Consider the following 23,753-nt stretch of genomic DNA (forward strand, 5'->3'; position numbering starts at 1 on the left):
TAAATTCATGAATGAAATGGGGTAGCTGACCTCAAAAGCCCAAAGAGAACAGTGTGCGGAGGATGCCGGTCCTCCAACAGTTATCATATGCCTTCTCCAGATCAAAAAATATAGCTACCATTTGGCGTTTCCTGAGAAAATTGTTCATGATGCAATTGGAGAGAGCAACAAGATGGTCAACTGTGGAACGATGCTGTTGGAAACTACATTGGGCAGGTGTTAAAAGTTTTTGGGACTTCAGACACCAGCCCAAACAGCAATTTACCATATGCTCCTAAACCTTAAATACACTACTTGTGTGAGAGATGGGATGATAGCTAGAGGGGAGATGTTTGTCCTTTCCAGGTTTCAGAACCAGAATGATGATAGCTTCCCGCCATCTTCTGGGAAATATACTGTCAGTCCAAATTCAATTATAAAGATGAAGGAGGTAACACAGACTATGGTATAATAAATACAGCAACATTTGGACATGGATCCCATGGAGCAAGAGGAAGAGAGTGCATGTTGGTGTTCCCGCACAGAAAAAATTATATACCTTTCATGATTTTGAGAGGAGAAAGCAAGAGGTTACACTTCCACTGTTCATTTCTTTGGGAGAAAGGCTGGCGGGTAATTTGAAGAACTTGAAATCTCAGCAAAGTGTTGACCCAATTAGTTAGAAATTGTGACTAGGCCCATTAAGGTATCTTGCGTGACAGGTAGCCCAGAGATCGGGGAGAAACTAAATGCGCCAGATAACTGTCGAATTCGACACTAAACTACAAATGAGAGTGTGAAGGTGTTAAAGGAGCTGGTAAAGCAGCCCCAGCTGGCCTTCTTGCTATCGCGGATATGCAACTGCATCGCGCACCTAACTGCTTATAGCGGATATTGTTGGCCATTGTAGGATAGTGACACAAAATGTGAAGAGCATGCCTCCATTCGCATACTGCATCACAGCATGCCTCATTCCACCAAGGAAATGGGGGGCACCGGGGCAAAGGGGAGGTAAGAGGTATTGAACATTCCGCAACTGTAAGAATAGCTTCCGTAACATTAGTGAGCTGATTGTCAATGCTAGGAAAAAGGTCATCAGATGTTGCTAGAGAGGAGAAAAGTGTCCAATTGGCTTGGGAAAACTACCATCATCTTGGGCGCATAGATGGCAGTTGCTGTAATCAAAAGAAACATGGAAAATGGTCACTCGAGTGTGTATCAGCAAGAGCGAACCATTCAAAGTGCCAAGCTAGCTGAACAGTACCAACCGAAAGGTCCAAATGAGAGTAGGTTGACATGGAGGCAGACAAAAATGTAGGTTCCCCTGTGTTGAGGCAAATGAGACTTGCTTGGTGGAAGAGCTCAATCAATAGGGAGCCTCTCTGACAAGGACGCCGAGATGCCCAAAGTGAGTGGTGGTCATTGAAGTCCCCAACCAGCGAATAGGGGGGTGGGAGCTAACCATGGAGATGAAGGAGATCGGCTCTTGCCATTGGTGTAGATGATGAAATGTATACAGCACAAAGTGAGAAGGTGTATCCAGAAAGGGAAAGAGTTACAGTGACAGCTTGCAAGGAACTGTTTAAGGCGACTGGGTGATAATGGATAGTATCACGGAGAAGAGTCATAAGTACCCTGTGTGCCAGAGCGCCATCAACAGAGCAGAGATCAAACCAAATGTTTGGAAATGAGGTAAGATAAAGCAATCATGGGGGCATAGCTTTGTTTCCTGAAGGCAGAAGATGACCAGAGAGGGATAATAAGAGGACCGACAATTCATCCCAATTGGAGCAAATTCCGTGGGTATTCCAATGGATAATTGACATAGGGTGGACAGAAAACGGAAAAATCTCACCACGGTTGCCATCAATTCAATGACCACTGAGAGCCGGCAGCTGGCAGCTGGCAGCTGACAGCATGGAACGGCATTCAGCCAAAGACAGAAGATCCTGCCTGATCCATAGGTTGTTCGGGAGCAGCTCCTGCCGCCAGTGATCGGCTGGTTTATCGGCTACCAGCAGTGCGTCTTGGCGACACGGAAGACGGCTGAGGTCGGCTACCACTGGGTGACGCTGTAGAAGAGACATGCCATGGAAAAAGGAGAGGAACTGTGTTTCTTATGAGCCTTCTTGGAAGCAGGATGTTGAGATGAGAGAGTAGTCAATGGCTGCGAGGTCTGGGTACGTAAAGAAAAAATCTTCACAAGTAGGTTCTTTTTTGGAAGTCTGGGCATCGATGATTTAGCAGGAGCCAATGAAGGTTGAGCCTGAGAGTGAGCAGGAGATAGTGGGGTGGTTGAATGGGTGATCTTTAGGCTGGACAATCTGATGACTGTGGAGCTAAAGGTTAGATCGCACGTCTGCATGGGTGCCTGCTTAGTAGGTCAAGGAGAGGCGAGGACAGTGCTGTATTTACCCACTGGGAGCACAGTGGGCTTTCTGCTGGTGAAAACTTATGAGCAGCAAGGGTAGACACCTTTTCCTTCACTCAGATTTCCTGAATAATTCGTTCATCTTTAAAAATAGGGCAATCTCTAGAGGAAGCAGAGTGGTCGCCCATACAGTTGATGCAATGAGGTGATGGAGGTGGACAATCACCCTCCTGGGCATCTCTGTCACATGTAACACATTTGGCCATATTGGGACACGACTGGCTGGTATGATAAAACTGCTGACACCGATAGTGACTTATAGGGTTGGGGATGTAAGGGCGAACTGAAATGATCTCATACTCCGCTTTAATGTTCGATGGAAGCTGAACACTGTCAAATGTCAAGAAGAGAGTGTGGGTTGGTATCAGTTCCTTGTCAACCCTATTCATGACTCGATTTACAGCCATTACACTCTGGTCAGACAGGTAATTTTGGATGTCCTCATTGGATAATCTGTTGAGTGATCTTATATAAACCATCCTGTGTGATGAATTTAAAGTACAATGCACGTCCACTCAGACAGTGAAGGAGTGTAGCAGTGTAGTTCAAAGCAATCTATGTGCCTGGTGGGCACTGTCTGTGTCTAACAACAAGGTGCCGTTTTGTAATCAGGAACAAGACTTTATCGGACCTACAACTGTATCGACACTTTTCTGAATAATGAAAGGGTTGACAGTGGAGAAGCCTCAACCTTTGTCAGACCGAGAAGCAACTAGGAACTTTGGTATGGATGGAAGAATTGTCCATGGCCGAGACAGATCTAACTTTCTCTTGTGGGCAGAAGTTGTAGTAGTAGAGGAAACCATTGCGAAAGTATCCCCCATGATTACCAGTATCCTAGTGGGGGGCTTTCTGAGGGCACTCCCATCTTAGGTGATTGTCCACACTTCAGGTCACACCTCCCGAGAAACGGCTGTAGGGACCAATCGGCACATTTGAAAGGTACCAGCTTAGGTAATCACCCCTCCCTGGGCCTGGCCTTACTCAGGGGGTACATACATGTCCTACTTGTCTACCTGGGGTGGGGAATTACGCGTTACCCCATCACTGGCTACGCGTGGATCGGCCTTCAGACATGCACAGGGGGGAAGAAAGAAAGGGAGGAAGAAAGAAAAGGAAAGAAGAGAAGAGGTCTCAAACGCCTCAGTGGAGAAGAAGGTGAAGAGAAGAATCAAGGAAAAGAGAAGGACAAAGTGAGGACAGAAACTTTCCAGTAGAGAGAGAAGAGAAGAGAAACCATATCTTACAGTCACAAGTGTCCGTTCCAGATGTAGGCACAAAACATACTCCCAAAGATAGAGAGAAGGGGAAGGGAAGTGGCAAGGGGGAGGGGGGGGTGGGAAGATGGGGGGACGATCAAGGGGGGATCGGGGGGATGGGGGGAGGATCAAGGGGGGATCGGGGGGATGGGGGGAGGATCAAAGGGGGGATCGGGGGTATGGGGGGAGGCACACGGAAGGGATTGGGGGAGGGGATGATCGGGTGGGGGGGGGGAGGTGGAAAGAGAAAATATGCAGACCTGAAAGGAAAGAGCTGCACTAGCTTGAGGTACTGTGCTCACCACGCATGTATCCACAGAAGAGTTGTGGACCCCCTGGAGGGTCCAAGCAGTGAGTACACATAAGAGCAAAACTCAGAGTGTTGAAATTTTGTTCATAAAATGGAAATAACTTGCCAGAACACGAGGAACAATGTCACTGTTATGGTTTATAGTATCATACTTTCTTAGACAAACAAGGAATGGAGAAAGGAGTGAAGTAGTTAGTTGTGATCTCCAAGAAAACATCTTAATAGGTCAGACATGATTAGATACACTATCACACTTAGTCAAGATAGAAAGCCCTGAATTGAAACAATAAATACCTTATTATGTGATTAAGACTTTTTTTGATTCTTCACTTTACTATTTATAGGAAGGTATAGGGAGTACTTATAGAACAGTAAGTCATATGACCAAACAGTCAATGGTCTTGTGTAAATTGAATGTGGAGTGCGGGAGAAAGGAAAGGGAAGGGAAGGGAAGGGAAGGGAAGGGATGGAAGGAATTCATAATGTCAGTTGCAGCAGGACTTTATGTGGAGTTAGCAGTGACAAATGAGAATGTATGCTGGACCAGGATTCAAGTGAGGAATCTGTTGCTTACTGGCCAGCTGCATTAACCACTGAACCAGCCAGGAAGCAGTGTTTATAAAAATTTCACATACTATCTTGATATGCCCCTCACCCGAACCACATAGCATAGTGCCACCTATCTGCAGTCCCTGTCCATTCCCTCCTTGCTCGTTCCTTTGTTTCCCAAGATTCCCCCATGACATTAAACTTTATTGTGCACTCACACTGAAGGTGGTGGATTCATAGCCCATCAAGGAAAATCAGTTATATGAATTGGTGGTGTCTGTTCTTTTGGACATGTCAGAAAGAGCAGACATTATGTGAACTCTAACATTGTGATACACGTTAGGTAAATTAAAGGCAGAGGAGGGGATGAGTGAAAGGAAAGGGGAGGAATTCATGGTGTCAGCTGCATAAAGACTGTGTGGAGTCAATTAACATAACATGTATCACTGCTGTGGATTCTGCATAATGTCTGTTCTTTTGGCCATTCTGGAAGGAACAGACAACATACATTCATGTAATTGATTCACCTTGACAGGCTTTGAAACCACCACCTTCGGTGTGAATGGACAGTCATGTTCGACCTCCACCACGAATGTCAAAGTAGCAAGCAAGGAGGACATCGATGAGAACTGTGGACACTGTGCATTCATATAATAGTCAATGGTCTCTTAGTTCCTCTTTGTATATCAGTTTGGACTAAGTGTCCTCTGAATGTTGACTTACCTTCATCTCCATGCATCACATCTCCATTTTTCACATTAACTAGACCACTCTAAGTATGGTCCTTTGACTCCCTATATAAAATGTTAAAATTATTTTGTATGTGGCCTATACAACACCATTGACCAGGCAGATGATGTAGCTTTATTTCCTTCCTGTGTGTGTTTCCAAAAAGGAATAGGAAAATAACACCCAGTCTGGCCAACATAATTTTAACATTAAATTCTACACTTTTGAGATAAGCCTTCCTGCACGGGCAGTATTATACATCACATTCATAACTCACATCTTAAGTGAACCAGGGGTCATATTATGGTGCTAATACTACCGGGTGCTTTGAATGTCAGATAAATGCTGTTTAAATGTTAAGTGTATTTCCTTTCATAAAATATTTTGTTAATGTTAGCAATCACAGTCATATTGAATCTTATTAGATTGTCAGTTGTCTAGTAGTTGCTTCAAATTATTGTCCGTTCGTAATTGAATATTCTATCTTGCTTTATAATGACAAATTTTACTCTGCAAACCAATGTTAAGTGCATGGCAGGGGTTACATCCAATTGTACTAAATATCAGAGTTTCTTCCCATTCCATTTGTGTATGGAACACAAGAAGAATGAGTAATTGGCTGCCCCTGTACATGTTGTAACTAACCCAGTTATCTCTTTGTTGTGCCTGCAGGAAGAATACATAGGGTGGGCTGTAGTATATTCTTATATCCTCAGTTATTGACATTCTTTCAACTTTGCAAACAGGATTTCATATGACAATTGATGTATATCTTCTAGTGTCTGCCAGTTCAGTTTTCCAATATTCCCATAATGCTCTCCCATGGGTCAAGCAAACTTGTGGCTATTGACACTGACTGCATATGTTTGATATCCCCCGTTAGTCCCGTTTGTATGATCCCCTTCCCACTTGACCACATGGTTTGTAAACAATTACACTTGCAGGCTGACTGCTTTCCCCTAGTATCTTACTTATGAATCTAAGTCATGCCACTTCATTTAACTACAACTCAGCCCATTTGACCATTCCACTTCACATCTCCACAAGCTGTTATACCCAAGTATTTGTATAAGTTGACTGATTGTAGTTGTGACCCACTTATTTTGTAGTCATGAATTAATACATTTCTGCACTTAATAAAGTGCACTATTTTACATTTGTGAACCTTTAAAGTAAGTTGTCAATCTTTGCTCCACTTTGTAATCTTATCAAGGTGGAACTGAATATTTGGTCACGATTTTCCAGATAGTACTTCATTATAGATAACTGCAACATCTGAAAAAGTTCAAGGTTACTGTTAATATTGTCTGCCCTGTCAGTTTATCCCACTAAAAAAGTGCAAGAATCATGGAGTACAATATAGCTAATCTTCCAAGTGAGGGTGGTTAACAATGGTCTTAGCAGTAGATTTACATGTAACTCATAATTTATTATAATTTTGAATATACGTTTTAATTAATGCTCATTGTATGTTAACTCGGAGAGCAGAAGGATAGAGATATAATTGGTTTAATGTTTTTAGAATTTAAGTTTGTTACATTTTTATTATTGTCCTCTGTTTAAGTTCTGGGTTTTATATTTGCAAATTTTGTTACAAATATGCAAAGCATGCTTACTGAGTAGACATTTTCATTAGAGTAACATTGTTTGGAGGCAGTTTAATTTGTGTGTTTACTGTCAGTTGTTTAACGTTTCAGTTGTTGTGCACGTTTGTCATGGAGATGGTATGATTTTAACTTGAGACTATGTGCTGAACACTGTCTTCAATTTATATACGCCACTTCATTTACATGGAACATTAAAGCATGTTTTTCTTGCTTCTCATTTGGGTGTTTTTCATTTTACTTACACTATCTGTTGATGGCAGTAGGCCAAGACATGTAATGCAGTAGGAATTAAATAAGTTAAGGTGTGGTCTAGAGAGAAGTCAAATAATAAATTGCTAAGATACTTTAATTTTAAATTATTCAAATGAAATTTAGAAGATGGGGTTTGGAATAATTCTGCAAGATCTATCTTATTTATATGGTCCAGCCATGTTCAAAAGAGCATCTTGAGACTTTCTGTATTGTACTTGAACCATCAAACATTTGATACAGAAGCAATCATTATCAATATCCAAAAAGTGTGTCTTTATCAGGAACTAAACATATTTGAATAATGACTCACCAGTAAGTTGATAAATGGTGCAGTCATTCCACCAGCTCGTGCTGAAGTAGAACTTGCACCAAGTGCAACATTTCGTACAACTGTGGGAAACTGTTCAGCTGTAAATATATATATTGTACCATATGAAGCCGTTACTGCCATTTTGCCTATCATTGCAAATGTCACCAGTAACCATGTCATCTCTACAGCAAAAGAGAACAGCAGTTTAGTATATGGTGAGTAATAATATTTATCTGCACTCTATATTGATACAAATACATGATGTCTCACCTCCAGGCACAGCGAGAGCAGCTAGCAGAGATACTCCTCCCAGAAGCATACAGGAACACAGAATTGATTTTCGGCCCCATTTATTGAGGGTGAACAGTAAAAAAGTATATGCAGGAACTTCTACAGCACCAGAAATAAAGAAATTTAAGTACTGGTTTCCTGCCAGGTTAGATGTGTTCCATGAGAGACCATAGTAGGCACTGTTGTTGACAAACCTGTTGCAATGGAAACAGAATAAATTTATCAAGCAAGGAGAATTCAGTTTTCTGTTATCCTTTTACGTTAGTTTACACCAGAGAATGACTGTGCTAATGAAACGGGACAGCTATGAGCAAGATGACATTTAGACATTATGTTATTGTAAAAAAGGAAAGCATCATGAAAGGACAGTAACTCATGCATGAATAGTTTAGGAATACCATGCAAGCAACCAAGAAAATAGTGGAATTATATACTATGACACTCAGAATATAGAGTAAATCTAAGTCATTTAGTTCATAATCAATATGTAACTGGTTTGTTATTTGTTAATAGAAAGTATATGCAGAGATTAGGTTAATGTTCAAATAAATTAATGTTCATGTAAAAATAAATTTAACAGCTGTAGAAGCTTAGGAAGTTACTTTACTGATTTTTTAAATTGACAACCATTACCCTAATGTAATGTGCTGATGTATGGAATATTGTGGCAATTTTTTGGGATTTTGTGGCAAAAAAAATAAAATAAAATGAAAGAATAAAGAAGCAAATTTAGGTAATTAAACATATACTGTAATACCAGAAATCTTTTCAGTTTTAACTTCATAAATATTATGGTAACGGGAATTCCAGATTTAAAAAATTAAAATAAGTAAGGAATGGCAACCATTCACATGCACATTAATAGTGGATGATGCCTTCGCACATGAAAGAACCCAAAAAATAGCCTCTCTCTCTCTCTCTCTCTCTCTCTCTCTCCCTCCCTCCCCTCCCTCCCCTCCCCCTTCTCCTTTTGTGAGTGGGCATGCTAAAGAATAGATTATTTAATTTTATCTCTAATCTCCACTTAGCATTCAAAAACATGAGTGAATGCCTGTGTCATGCCTGGTGACAAGCTCAGATTGCCAAATGGTTTAGGCGACTGCTCACGAAAAGCAGGAAATCTGGATTCAAGTCTTGCTCAGGCACAAATTTTTCACTGTCTCAATATATTCATTACACTTTAAATATTCTGTATTATTCATTAGCTACAGGCTTCTCTACTATGATTTTCCTACAGAATAACAAAATAATGATTAATATCAACATATATATTACTTACCAGTTGAAGAATATGTTGAGACATCGTTTACGAAGATTTGGATATCGCATAATGTCCAAAATTGATGGTTTTGTTACTTTAGTCTCAGGTATTGGTTTCTTCTCTGACGATGGTTTCTCATTTTCTTCAGACAACAGGCCATCAAGAACATCAGTAGGAATTTTAACTTTGTTTACTTTAGCAGCTTTTACAATTAGCTGCTGTGCTTGTTCTTTCCTTCCATTGGACAAAAGCCAGCGCGTAGACTCAGGAACAAACCTGAACAGAAAGCATTTCATGATGAGTGGACATCAACACATGCATCATTAAACAATTTAATTAAAATAAAAGAAATTTGATCAGTTGTTACAGAATCATTTAGTTGATAAAGCAGCAGTCTTCACTAAATATATAGCAGAAAGGTGGAGCATACATTCTGGAAGAGTTTCAGAAAGTTTTATTTATACGTGAAGATGTCAACTTTGAACAACAGCTTGCATACAGATGCAGTCTTTGGCAGTCATTCTTTTAGTTGAGATATCTCTGGAGCATTGCTCTACAGCTCAGTTTGTTCTTTGTTTTTGGAATGTGTACATGTGCTTGGCAATATGGTGTATAAAATACCGTCAATCTTATTCTGCAGTCTGCTCAGGTGTCATTATTGCCAGCAGTCTACCTGGAACTCTATGACAAGAATGCAAATGATTTTCAGAAAAATATGAGGTATACAACCAGGTGCTTCACAATGAAAAAACCCTTTCCAATGATCAACATTTTCTTGGAGAATTCTCACTGTATGATGACTTTAATTGTGGCTTTTCAAGAGTTTTCACAACTCTGCACAAGCAGCTAATATTGTGAAAACAAGGTGATGAACTAATGCAACTTTCTCCAAGTGTCAACAACATAAAACATTTGCACGGAAAATGTCTGGCACAGTTTGATCTTCTCAGTGACTTTAAAAACGATTCAAATCATATTCTACAACTACAGGGCGGTGTTCACACACAAAATTCTGTGATTTCTGGAAATTCACACCCATAAAACATCATTCCATGTACTTTTGTTAGTGCATCCATGCTGGAGGTAATGTAGCCAAACCTGATACTACAAAAATGCGGAGTCCAGCTGGCTGGGCCACACAAGAAGATTCCCAGGATTCCATATGCATTGGATATGGTTGATGGGATTTTGTTCACCAAAGCTCTCAGATCGACAGAACAAGATACTGGCAGAAGTGAAGCTGTGAGGACTGGGCGTGAGTCTTGCTTCGGTAGTTCAGATGGTAGAGCACTTGCCCGCGAAAGGCAAAGGTCCTGAGTTTGAGTCTCGGTCGGGCACACAGTTTTAATCTGCCAGGAAGTTTCATATCAGCGCACACTCCGCTGCAGAGTGAAAATCTCATTCTGGGACAGAACAAGTAGGAAGCAAAAATGATTTTCACAGAGTATGTGTGAGACAGTGCTTTCTACCTAAACTACCTTCTTTCCATCCAGATCACCTGACAACATGGTCTGCCATTACAGAAATCATCCTCCTTTAGAACCACAGAATAGTGGAAGGTTCTTTGAAGTTTTGTGCATTATTCATCAATGTTTGTGAAATGCTTATATTATTAGTGATGTGATACAACTGATGCCTGCCACTGGCAAATCTGATATGGTAAAAGCAACCTTGCTCCAGTGATTAACTCAGTCATGACAGCAGCAGAGAAATTGGGCATCAGAATGCCTTAATCAGTTTTGGAGACACTTAAGGGAGCTGATAGACCTAGAAAACATGCCAGACATCATGCTTTTGACACTTTGCTTAAAGAAGTTACTACCACATAAAGTGGGGTCAAAAAAATGTAGACAGTTTTTGATAGTCAATATTAATGGAACAAAATGGCATATCATTACAATTCTTACTTGGGAGGGAGGTTATTTTATATGTTCAAAGTGGCCCTCATTAGTAGACAGACAATGCCAGTGTCACTGATTGCATGACAACCAGCTGGCTGTCTGTTCAAATGAATGGCCACTGGCAAACTGTGGCCAAGAAACAAGTGGACCACTCTGTTGCTGAACACACTGCCAAACATGATATCCTTCATTTCAATGACTGCTTCACAGCCTGTGCCATATGGATCCTTCCCACCAACACTAGCTTTTCTGAACTGTGCAGGTGGGAACTTCCCTGCAATACATCCTACTTTGCCATAACCCTCCTGGCCTCAGCCTTTGTTAGTCACTGTCCTCACCCATGCAGAGCCTTCCCTGTTCCCATTCCAGCACTACACAGCCGTCATTCCATCACCACACCCAGTCTTTTCATTTCTCTACTTTTCTGCTAATTCCTCCCACCCCCCCTCCCGCCCCCTGTCTAACCTGCAGCACTGTCCACCAACCTCACCATACTAACTGTAGTAACACTGTTCACGTTTACGTCGCACTTCACTTAGCGTAGACCGGGACTGTGTCCTAGGCATGCCCGATGTTGACTGACTGGGCACGGCCCGTGCTGCTGGAGTTGTTGTTGTTGTTCTTGTTGTTACGCCGGCAGAGGTCGCGTCCGAATTCTCGCGTGCCCTCTGGTGGACGGGACTCTACTTGCGGCAACTACCGCCCGTGACGCGCCGTGCCAATGTGCGCCTCCCGCGATCTTTCTGGTGGCTACTACACTAACCCTCCCCCTCCCTATCCCAACCTCCTCCTTATCCCCATCCAGTCACCACTCCCATCATGCACTGGTGCTGCTGCTCGCAGTGAGGTTTCAGTTGCCTGAGACTGCAGTTGAGCGTGTGAGTTGTGTTTGCGTCTCTGCGACTCAGCATCTCCACTATATGGTGAGTAGCAACTTTCCTTCTCATAATATTGTTACATTCCATCCTAGGATCTTCCATTGTTTGATTAAATTTGATGGAATAGCTACATGCACAATGGACATTTAGACTACACAAAACAATCACCTTGCATTTGACAATCAACATGAATGAGGTGATATAAGGTGCAGATTTCTTAAGACAGTTCAACCTCTCTCCTGACCTAGCAAATGGCAAAGTTCAGCACACTGGCACTGTAGAGCCAATGACAGGCATAATTGGCAGACCATCTACACATACTTGCATGAGGTCTGCAGATTCCAGAGCATTTACTAATCACCAGCTAAAGACTATTTGCCATTTTTTGAAACTGAATTTGGATGCCATGAGTAAGAAGTACAAAGACAAAAAAGAAGAGAAACAAAAATTATATGACAAAAACCAAGATTCACAATCCAAATTATCTTCCAAAACAAGTCTTGAATGCTGCTAAAATGTGAACAGGAAAACTGAAGAAAAGTGCTCATCCCAGAAAAATCTTCTGTGGGTCACTTGCAGAAGGAAGTTGCAACAAATGTAGTTGACATATGTGAACAATCAGTGCAGAATACATCAGATGAAATTCATGTGAGAAGAAGGAACCTAGTTTGGTCCAGCACAAGGCACAAACAACTAACAATGAATCACACTACATAATGCAGATCACCATCGCAAATGAAAATAATGGTGTACATGCTATCATTTCCAATACTATTAGTAACTCTAATGTTACAAGGACAAAGAGATGCAAGACAATACCACAATCCAACATCAGTCACTATCATTGGAGCCGGCCGAAGTGGCCATGCGGTTCTAGGCGCTGCAGTCTGGAACCGCGAGACCGCTACGGTCGCAGGTTCGAATCCTGCCTAGGGCATGGATGTGTGTGATGTCCTTAGGTTAGTTAGGTTTAACTAGTTCTAAGTTCTAGGGGACCAATGACCTCAGAAGTTGAGTCCCATAGTGCTCAGAGCCATTTTGAACTATCATTGGAGGATGCCTAAAAAGTTCTACAGTGTCTGAGACAGTAAGATGCCAACCACAACCATCCTTCATTCTAAGGGTGGGTTCACAGGAACACCCCCCCCCCCCCTCCCCCCTCCCTCCTCCCAACCAAACTGTCTTTGTGCCTCTGTCGATGTCACATGGAATTGGAGGACACCAAACTTCCATCTTACCTGTGAGAAATGGTGCAGGTTTCCTTTACAAGCCTCTAGTCACAAAAATTAGTCAGAAGTGGATGTTAAAGAAATGGTCCAGTTGTGCTCTGCTTTGTAGTCTGCCACAGCAAGGTTGGTCACACTCAGGCACAGTGGTTCTAATGCCATCACCAGCCTTTCCCAGGAGCACTCTGCACTGGAGGAGGAGGAGGAGGAGAGGAGGAGGAGGAGGAGGAGAGAAGGAGGAGGAGATTGTGGACTTAACCTCCAAACAACAACTTCTTGTGTACAGTCATAGACAGTGTACAGTTATCTTTGGCAGACATTCTTTGAGTTGAGATATATCTCTGGAGTTTTTCTCTACAGTTTAGTTTGTTCTTTGGTTTTGGTGTGTGATAATGTATTCTGCATGTGTTCAGCAATATTACAAATAAAATACCATCAATCTTATTTCGCAGTTTGCTCAAGTGTCATTACTACAACCAACCTACCTGGGATCCCACCTGTATATTGAATACATGTTCTAAGGATCCAATGAAATCTGCTACCCAGGCAAATATAAAATCCATCTCATAGCATTAATCTACCTCTTCCTACCGTCTAAACTCTACAAAAGATACTACTGATGTTAGTGGTGTAAGTGAAATACTAAGGACAAGATAAAAGTACCACTCTGGCGTAAAGCTTTATTCTCTCAGGACATAGAATAGAATAGTAGTTTATTATCTTATAACTGGCTCTGCAGATGACGAAGAAATTGAAGAAATGTATGATGAAATAAAATAAATTATTCAGATCGTGAAGCGAGACAAAAATTTAATAGTCATGGATGACTGGAATTCATCAGTAGGAAAAGAGAGAGAAGGAAACATAGTAGGTGAATATGGATTGGGGGTAAGAAACGAAAGAGGAAGCCGGCTGGTAGAATTTTGCACAGAGCACAACTTAATCATAGCTAACACTTGGTTCAAGAATCATGAAAGAAGGTTGTATACATGGAAGAGGCCTGGAGATACTGACAGGTTTCAGATAGATTATATAATGGTAAGACAGAGATTTAGGAACTAGGTTTTAAATTGTAAGACATTTCCAGGGGCAGATGTGGACTCTGACCACCATCTATTGGTTATGAACTATAGATTAAAACTCAAAAAACTGCAAAAAGATGGGAATTTAAGGAGATGGGACCTAGATAAACTGAAAGAACCAGAGGTTGCACAGAGTTTCAGGGAGAGAATAAGGGAATAATTGACAAGAATGGGGGAAAGAAATACAGTAGAAGAAGAATGGGTAGCTTTGAAGGATGAAGTAGTGAAGGCAGCAGAGGATCAAGTAGGTAAAAAGATGAGGGCTAGTAGAACTCCTTGGGTAACAGAAGAAATATTGAATTTAATTGATGAAAGGAGAAAATATAAAAACACAGTAAATGAAGCAGGCAAAAAGGAATACAAACGTCTCAAAAATGGGATCTATGGAGAAGAAATAAAAACTTTGAGGTTTGCCGATGACATTGTAATTCTGTCAGAGACAGCAAAGGACTTGGAAGAGCAGTTGAACGGAATGGACAGGGTCTTGAAAGGAGGATATAAGATGAACATCAACAAAAGCAAAACGAGGATAATGGAATGTAGTCGAATTAAGTCGGGTGATGCTGGGGGAATTAGATTAGGAAATGAGACACTTAAAGTAGTAAAGGAGTTTTGCTATTTGGGGAGCAAAATAACTGATGATGGTCGAAGTAGAGAGGGTATAAAATGTAGACTGGCAATGGCAAGGAAAGAATTTCTGAGGAAGGGAAATTTGTTAACATCGAGTATAGATTTAAGTGTAAGGAAGTCATTTCTGAAAGTATTTGTATGGAGTGTAGCCATGTATGGAAGTGAAACAGGGACGATAAATAGTTTGGACAAGAAGAGAATACAAGCTTTTGAAATGTGGTGCTACAGAACAATGCTGAAGATTAGATGAGTAGATCACATAACTAATGAGGAGGTATTGAATAGAATCAGGGAGAAGAGGAGCTTGTGGCACAACTTGACTAGAATAAGGGATCGGTTGGTAGGACATATTCTGAGGCATCAAGGGATAACCAGTTTAGTATTGGAGGGCAGTGTGGAGGGTAAAAATCATAGAGGGAGACCAAGAGATGAATACACTAAACAGATTCAGAAGGATGTAGGTTGCAGTAGGTACTGGGAGATGATGAAGCTTGCACAGGATAGAGTAGCATGGAGAGCTGCATCAAATCAGTCTCAGGGCTGAAGACCACAACAACAACAACAACAACAACATAACATACCATTTTAAACCATTGACTTAATGTAGAGGAGACTCATCGAAACACAAAAACTGGTTTACAATTTTCCTAATAATACCAGTAATGTAACATATAGTACTGAATAATTACTTAATTAAGCACTTAATAATTTTTCTTCAAAAGTAACAAACTTTTAAAGATTAGCAGTCCTAAGCACTTTCTCCCTCCTGCTCAAATTTTCAGGTTGTCGTTTATGAATTCTTCGACTGAATAGTAACATTTCTGCACTAGTTTCTCATGTAAGGACTTTTCAGTGTTTCTAAATTTATGCTGACCAATTCTCTTCCTTTCACTGTGTAATAAATTTTCATACCCATATAATGTGGAGTTTGAGCATAAAGTTTTAAATGGTGGGTGGGGAGCATAAAATTATTTTGATTGATTTCTGGTGATGTAATCATATTGAAAATGATTTGCTATGAATAAAACAGGGTTACTGTGTAAAATGATAATCAGCTCATATCTGTATAGTGAGGGAACATTTAATATACTTAGATTTTTTTAGGAGTGGGTGACATGATTTTCTTTGCCCTACATTGTGCATATTTCTAATGATGGTTTTCTGAAGTTTTAGTATTTGATACATATGGTTTGAGTTACCCCAAAATATAATTCCATACCTTATTACTGGCTCAAAGTAGCTGTGATATACTACCTTTCTTATGCCCATACTGGTAGCATGAACAATATCCTCATTGCAAATGCTAGGCTATTTAATTTATTTGCAAGGTACTGTATCTGTGATCCCCATGATAGATTTTTATCTAGTTGCATTCCTAGGAATTTCACACAGCTACCTTCCTGCAAATCCTGGTTTCTGTGACTGACCAGAATATAATTTAATTTTGTTTGCTTTCTTTTAAACTGCATTAACTGAGTCTTTTCCACGTTTAATTTTAACTTGTTTAAATCAAACCAGGTCTCTAATTTTTCTAAAGTATGTGATACAGTTTGTGGAATTTGATCAGTACTGTTACGTTCAATAATTAAAGATGTGTCATCTGCAAATAAAACTGATAGACACTCAATATTAAGTGGCAGATCATTTGTGTAAAACAAAAACAGAATGGGACCTAAGACAGAACCTTGGGGTACTCCATGTGAAACCGTTTTCCGTTTTGAAGTATTTGTTCCTTTCTCTGATGTTATAACCAATCTTTGTCTTTGTTTAGTTAGATAGGACTGAAACCATCTAATACTGTGTCCCTAATCCATACTTTTGCAGTTTACAGAGTAACAAGGAATGATTCACACTATCAAAGGCCTTTGATAAGTCACAAAAAATTCCTGTGGCATGCAGTGAGATGTCTAGCGATGAGCTAATTTTATCAACAAAATTATTTGTAGTAGATACTTAATGGTTTACCTTTCATGTTGGTGCAAAAAATTTAGTCTGAGAACAGCCACTAAGATGTGGCTAAGTTGTTCTCTGACATGTTCTTTACTGGGGAATTATAATGCAATCTATTTATGCAATTATCTATGCAATAGTGTTTTTATGAAGTTTTAAAACCAGAAGAGTGGTACTGGCAGATTTGAATTATGGCCTGTATGCTGCTGCATACCTAGACAGCTGAGGCAGTACAAATGGTGCTAAAAATAAGGCAGTATCTAAGTTTGAATCTTGATTTGGCATATGGTTTTAATCCATCACGAAGATTCTTGCTTACTTACATTGGTAACCAAATAAACATTACATGATACACATTATAAAAGGAGAGACAAAAGAAGATAACAAATTTCAAAAATTAGAATTCTTTAAGCAGAGAAAAAATTAGGCATACAATTCTTTTCTCTTCATTAACGCATAAAACTAGTAGCAACAGCTAATTTTCATCTTCTTACATAGTGCATTCAGAAAGTTGCTGTGTACTGGACTATGAATGTGGATTATGTTGGATTTTTTTTAAATTTGTTCTGCTGTTGTGTAACATTTAAGTGTATGGTTCATTTGATGAAAGCTATTAAATGTGATGTGTACTGCTTTGATGTTCAATTTGTTTTTAAATTATGGTGCTTTCAACTGAGGAACATATTTTTCTTGTTGAGCACAGATTTTGAAAAGGTGATAAATAAAGGAGGCATTTGCTAAAAAATTACGAGAAACAGCTGTCCCTCATTGTAATGTGGTTCATTGACTTACTGAGAAATTTGGAGAGAGAATCTCAGTATTAGATATCAAATGAACTGGAAGATCACCTAAACTAAACGCCCATATAAAATGACAGCTGTGCAATAAATGAAAGGTGCAGATCATGAAGAGTGAATCTGTTACTGCAAATGGTTTACAAATGTCTTTAATTGAAAGGATTACCACCTTCTGTAAAGATGAGGCGTGGTTCCACCTCTCTGGTCATGTTAACACACGATTTTAGCCAATGGAGAATCCTCATACGGTGCTTCAAATGCCATTGCGATTACCAGAAAACTGTAATATACAGATAGCACGCTATTGGACCTTTATTTTTTGAAGGAACCATGAACACTATTGTTTAAAGCTCCACAAGTTCATTGGCCAGTTAAAGAAAGATGAAATCAGCTACTTGTGGTTTCAATAAGATGGCACTACTGTACACACAGCTAACAACACTATGCATCTCTTCTATAGCCCCCACAATTGCCCCATTGTACTCCACAGTTTCTTCTTTGGAGAGCAGCAGAAATTGTAGTGTGTTGCAGTCACATATGCATGCTTTGTGGCTAAAAACTGAAATAATTGCATATATGAGAAGCATGTCACAATCAGATCTGCAGAAACTGTTTTTGAATAACATTAAGTGTGTTCAAGATTGCTGAGCCACCTGTTGACATCATTTCCAGTATATGACGTAACTACACAGCAGCTTTCTGAACACCCTGTATTTTTATTATCCAGAGACCCTTAGGGTACGGAGTCACTGCAGCTTCCATTTATTTAATTTAGTATGCTAGTGCAAGAGAAAACCAATTATGTAAAGTGTCAAAATCCACTTACCACCAGTAGGACAGAAAGAATACAGATGGCAGTGTGAATGCTAATTGCAACATTCTCCAATCTGGTATGAGGTAAGCTAACAAAGCTGTCAGTACATATCCAAACGTGAAGAAAAACTGACATGCCACACCAGCAAAAAGCCGCCTAGATGGTCCAACCATTTCCATTGCTGCAATGTGAAAAATACTACAGTTTCTTGATATTAATAACATTTTTATTAGTACTAAAACTGACAGCACAGAAGGAATTATGAATAAAGATACAATACCAGACATACACAAAATTTAACAAATCCTGTATTTCCTTCTATAAATAAAACCTCTTACTTAATGAAATTAAATTAATTTCAACTCGACAGACAAATTGTGGATCTTATTTTAGTTTGGGTCCATTCTTATGTGTGTAAAAAAAGCTGTATTATTACATTCACTTAATGTTTCTGAGTCTCTGTCCTTTTTCTTTTTGTGTATACAGGCATAAAAAGTTATATCAAAAGGAATATTGCTATCATAGCTACATTTTTCTCTTCCTTTTTCCTGCAAAGGTAGCAATATATGATTCTGACAAAGAATTAACCCTTTACTTACGCAAATAAATATATTATGACAAATCTCAGTATATCATTTAAAATACTTTCATTGTAATACCATTCCATTATCTTTGATTTTATATTTCGAGCCTCTAGTTAGTAATTTTATTCTGGAAGACTTCATTTATTGTTGAAGATTAGAATTAGTGGACCCTTTATGCCAGATTTGGAATTTTTGTCAGAATTCTAAAGTTACGCGCTGGCAGGCGACATCACCTAGTGCAGAGGAATAGTGTGCTAAAAACATTGCTGCATTGGGTTCATGCACTCTCCAACAATGAGAGTCTCAACCAATGTCTGAGATCTGTTTTCTGGAAGAATGGATACACGCAGTGGCAGATTTGGAGTGCAATGTGTCCTACTCTGACTAGAACTAGCAGAAACAAAAGATAAACCTCAAGAGAATGCAGTCATTGCCATTCATTCCATTTTTTGGCACACTATTCAGAAAGATAGGATGAATTCATTCAAAATGGGAAATGAAGACTGTGCTCCATCCACCAGTTAAAAACATGGGCACTGGATGACCTCACATTACAGAAGTCCGGTGTCTATCAGATCCTCTGCCAATAACGTATGACATAAGCAGATCAGACAGTGCACACTGGTAACGGTTGTTGCTGACAACAACTACAGCACACAAAACTGCAGCCTCCTAACAAGTTGATAGTTGTGGAACATTGCCTTACAGAATTTCAGAATTACATGGAATGGATTACAACAATACAACAGTTCTGACACACATATAATGTCTGGGACAGTTCATTAAAGAAATTTATTGAGATTCAAGTATGGGAACTGCTAATCAATCTTGACAGCACTAACATCCTTAGCAAGGCCTGGAAACTGCACTTAACCTGGTTAAAAAGACGAAGAAGATAATGAACTGACATTGTGGGCAGGTGGAGCAACAGCAAATTCAAAAGCGCAGATGTTTACAGCACGCTCCCTGGTCATGTGAGTGACAAGTTGGGAGGGGTGGGAGGAGGCATGGGAAGGGGGGAAGAGAGAAAAGCACACTGCACCAGGTCATAAGTGGTCAGTTCATCAGCGTACCTAATGATGGCAAAGCGGTTGCTTGCCATTAAATTTTACCTGTTGGACGCAGGCATCTGAATGTTCAACTGTAAACTATTTTGTCAGTGTTTCAAATATGTAAAAATCTTGCACACTTATGTTTAAATGACCCAGTAATCTTCATAGATGTAAGGGTTTATCAAAATCCATTGAGAGTTTGCTATTCACTGACCATCCTCTCAACTTTTTTGAATTTTATTTCTTACTTAATATTATAAAATTTGCATGCTGTCGACCTCTCTTTGATACTGCTCATAAATAATGAGTTCTCTTGCTGAAATATAAACAATGGAAGGAGGAAACCATTTAATTTATTATAAAAATCTTGAGGGATCAACATTTGCATAAGCAAGATTTTATGTGCTTATTGAACTATGTGATGAGTTGTTACTCTTATTTCTTCTATTATTTGTTTTCCACTCAGGAATGTCCATCATCATATTGAATTCTATTTGTAGTTATTCATGAATCTTCATGGAACATTTTTCCCAAAAACTAGGGCACACTTAGTTTTCAGAGACAGAAAAAAATTGTAGTCTCTTCTTATGAATGGTACATACCAATAACATAGCCAATTAAGAAAACTCCTGAAGCAGTCATGCCAACAACCAGTCTGAATATCATGAAGAAAATATACTGTGGTGAAACAGATACCAGTATTCCACCAAGAATCTGTAGCACCAAAGCAATAACAAATATCGGTTTTCGTCCATATCTGAAACAAAAAATGCAATTAAGTGGCATTAACATCACTATCCTTCATGAAGTTACATCTACATTCATTAGCGAGATGTTTCTTACCTATCAGAAAGAAAACCAAATCCAAACGAGCCTATCATGTCACCAAGCATAAACATTGAGTCTGCTGTGGCACGTAGCCAGGCACTGTCACATACTAAGTCCCACTGAAAAGCAAGAAAACATTTATGTCAGATACCATCCTTCATAATTACACCACAGGACCTTAACAAAATTCAGTTGTATATTGAGCAAAAAATATCAAAGGCAATTCCAGACATTATGTCTGAAGTTTTTTTGAACTAATCTGAACTTAGTTATAAAGTTCTTTGACAGAAATCTTTGTCCATTTAGAAACACTTCTTATTTAAGAGTAATGTGATCAACTCTTGTTTGTATAAGGACTTTTCATGTTATTTGAACAAGAACTGATTGGAATATGAGAAAAAACATCAAACAACACCTCACATTATATGAAAATGACAACTATTCATTCAATGACTGTTCTGCAGATGTCAAATACAGTGAAGATAATTGAAAATTATGAGTGATGGAAAATCTGAGATGATTTGATCCAGACAGCTGCTGCAAATTCTGAACTGTACTTGACCCAACTACACACACACACACACACACACACAGAGACACACACAAATGATTGATTTGTGTGTAATAATGGAATTAATTCAATGAGAAATGTGTTGCAGGTGAAATGATAATGGCCTCACATAACATTGGCAAGAAATCAAATCCAAGCCCTAATTTCTTGTATTTAACATACTCTTCAAAGGAAAGATGGAACATTGATGTTTAATGTCTCATCAATGAGGAGATCATTAGAGACAGAGTACTTATTGAAGTTGGGTAAGGATGGGGCATGAAATCAGCTGCATCTTTTTCAAAGGAATCATCCCAGAATTTTTCTTAATTGATTATAAGAAACCATCTGTATGGCCATTAGCTCTGCTCCTCTGAAACGTGAGTCCAGTGCCTTGAGCACTGTGCCATCCCACTAGCCTCTATCTTCCAAGTCAGGTCTGCAAATTATCTAGAACTATTTATCAGAGACAGCATGAGAGTCAACAGCTTCAGTTTAAAACGTCGAATTTTCTGAAGTCATGTCTGTGGTTCCTGGAATCCTTTTTTTACAAATTAGTAGAAATAGTAAATTTAATTCAATTTCCTCTCTTGCATCTTGCAAGTACTTGTCTTTGTTGGATGGAAAAATAAAAAATTCACAACATTTCAAATAAAATATGGGTGCTACATGGAAATGATCATACCTTCTCATGCTTACTGACGAAATACTTCAGTATGTGCTGAAATGCTTTCTTTGACTTTGGAACATATACTATCTGTTATTCAAAGTTTGCCTGATATTTCCTGTGTGGTGCATCAATTGAATGATCATCATTCTTCTATTCTGGTAATCAACAATTTCAGTTGATTTGATCTGTAAGCCATCTTTTTTCCATCAATGGCCAATATTCTGTTGCAATAATTTGGTTATTTCTGCTTGAGAGTTGTCCTTTCCCTTTCTTCACAGTTTTGTTTACCTTCCCTTCTTCAGTGAACTGTGTGTTATTGTAGTTATATTTTCATTTAAACTTGGAATGATAGACTTGGAGGATTAAAAGTTGTGCTTTGCTTCAAAGTGCTGATATTCCTCAACTTTTTACAGTATTTCACTTGTTGTTTTGAAGAATGAACCAAATATTATTCTTACCAGATCGACGACTACCACCACCATGATAATAGAATTTTCTTTGTTTGGAGCTCGCAATATGGTTTGCGATACTTTACTGAATCATAGTTTCACCTGTCTTTTGTCTGCCTGCTTAGCTGGGTGGTAACATGCTCGCTTCCCATGCAAGTGGGCCCAGGTTTGATTCCCAGCCAGGTTGGAGATTTTCTCCGCTTGGGGACTGGGTGTTGTGTTGTCCTCATCATCATTTCATCCTCATCACCAGTGTGCAAGTTGTCCAATGTGGCATCAAATGAAATAAGACTTGCACTTGGCAGCCAAACTTCCCCGAATTGGGGGCCTCCTAGCCATTGATTCCATGTGCTCATTTCCAATTTACCTGTCTTTTTGCGATTTCTGTTTCATCCACATGCATTAGCTAGTTCTGACTGTTTCCTGCAGTAAGATGGATTGCATATTTATTAATTTAAAATATTAATCACTGCCCACTCATTTCATAACGGTACATTCTATAACTCTCTAACTTTCATTTCCGTTTCATACTACAACATTCCAGCCTTAAATGACTTAAATCTCGCCTTAAAAACCCTCATATTTTTTCAGCTGCTTCATTTATTGTCTCTGTTCCACATTATCTTACTAGTGAAATAACCAATGAATGAATATTAAAATTATATTGTGTCATGAAAATAATTACACCAGTATAGTCAAGGTGGACAGCAATAATGTTTGACAGATAGTTAAACTTCTTTAAGAACAATGGTGTTTTTAATTTTCACAACACAAATTAAAATAACATGAAGCTTCAATTTTCATGCAGGATCATTTCCAATTTATAGCACCTTGTACTTTCTCAATCAGGGACTGACAAATACAGAATATCTGCAACACCAAGAAAATGTACAGACATTAACAGAGAGTCAAATTACTGGCTGCAGGACTGCTGTGTAGTATCAATTACTTTCAATGTGTCTGTGACGAAAAATGACAGTACTTGAGAATGGCACAAAATAGTACTCCATACTATAGCACCAGGCTGTCAAGTTATGTATGATATGTGACAAAAAACTGTTAATCTTCTTGCTACCTCCATACATTGACCTGCTGATCACCATCCAAAAGTCGAAGGGGTACTCCTCACTAATCGTGATGCTCTACCACTCTGCATGGCTTTGTGGGCATAAAGCATGGAGCTAGTCATGATAAATCTGCTTACAGTACTACAACTTGCAGCATAGTGCATGGAGGGTATTAATGTTCATTGAATGGCAGTGCTTGGGTCAAACAGTGTTGAGGTCCTCCCTTTGAACATTTCATAATGGTTTTCAAGTCCCTACATTTTTTACTGTATGTGTGTATGCCTTCCTCTATTCATC

General features: G+C 39.3%; 1 protein-coding gene across 4 annotated transcripts in view; it reads right to left on the minus strand.

Annotated features, from left to right (window-relative positions):
• The window catches only part of LOC126260556 (organic cation transporter protein-like), a 667,093-nt gene that overhangs the window by 7,776 nt on the left and 635,564 nt on the right, over nucleotides 1–23,753 (minus strand). For all 4 annotated transcript variants that reach the window (XM_049957901.1, XM_049957915.1, XM_049957909.1 and 1 more), the window contains 6 exons: nucleotides 20,736–20,839; nucleotides 20,495–20,649; nucleotides 18,269–18,437; nucleotides 8,997–9,254; nucleotides 7,697–7,911; nucleotides 7,427–7,608 (listed from right to left, as the gene is read on the minus strand). In XM_049957901.1, the coding sequence (XP_049813858.1) occupies nucleotides 7,427–7,608; nucleotides 7,697–7,911; nucleotides 8,997–9,254; nucleotides 18,269–18,437; nucleotides 20,495–20,649; nucleotides 20,736–20,839 (1,083 nt within the window). The remainder of the gene's footprint in view (nucleotides 1–7,426; nucleotides 7,609–7,696; nucleotides 7,912–8,996; nucleotides 9,255–18,268; nucleotides 18,438–20,494; nucleotides 20,650–20,735; nucleotides 20,840–23,753) is intronic.

The sequence above is a fragment of the Schistocerca nitens genome, chromosome 1 (assembly GCF_023898315.1).
Source record: "Schistocerca nitens isolate TAMUIC-IGC-003100 chromosome 1, iqSchNite1.1, whole genome shotgun sequence".
NCBI lineage: Eukaryota > Metazoa > Arthropoda > Insecta > Orthoptera > Acrididae > Schistocerca > Schistocerca nitens.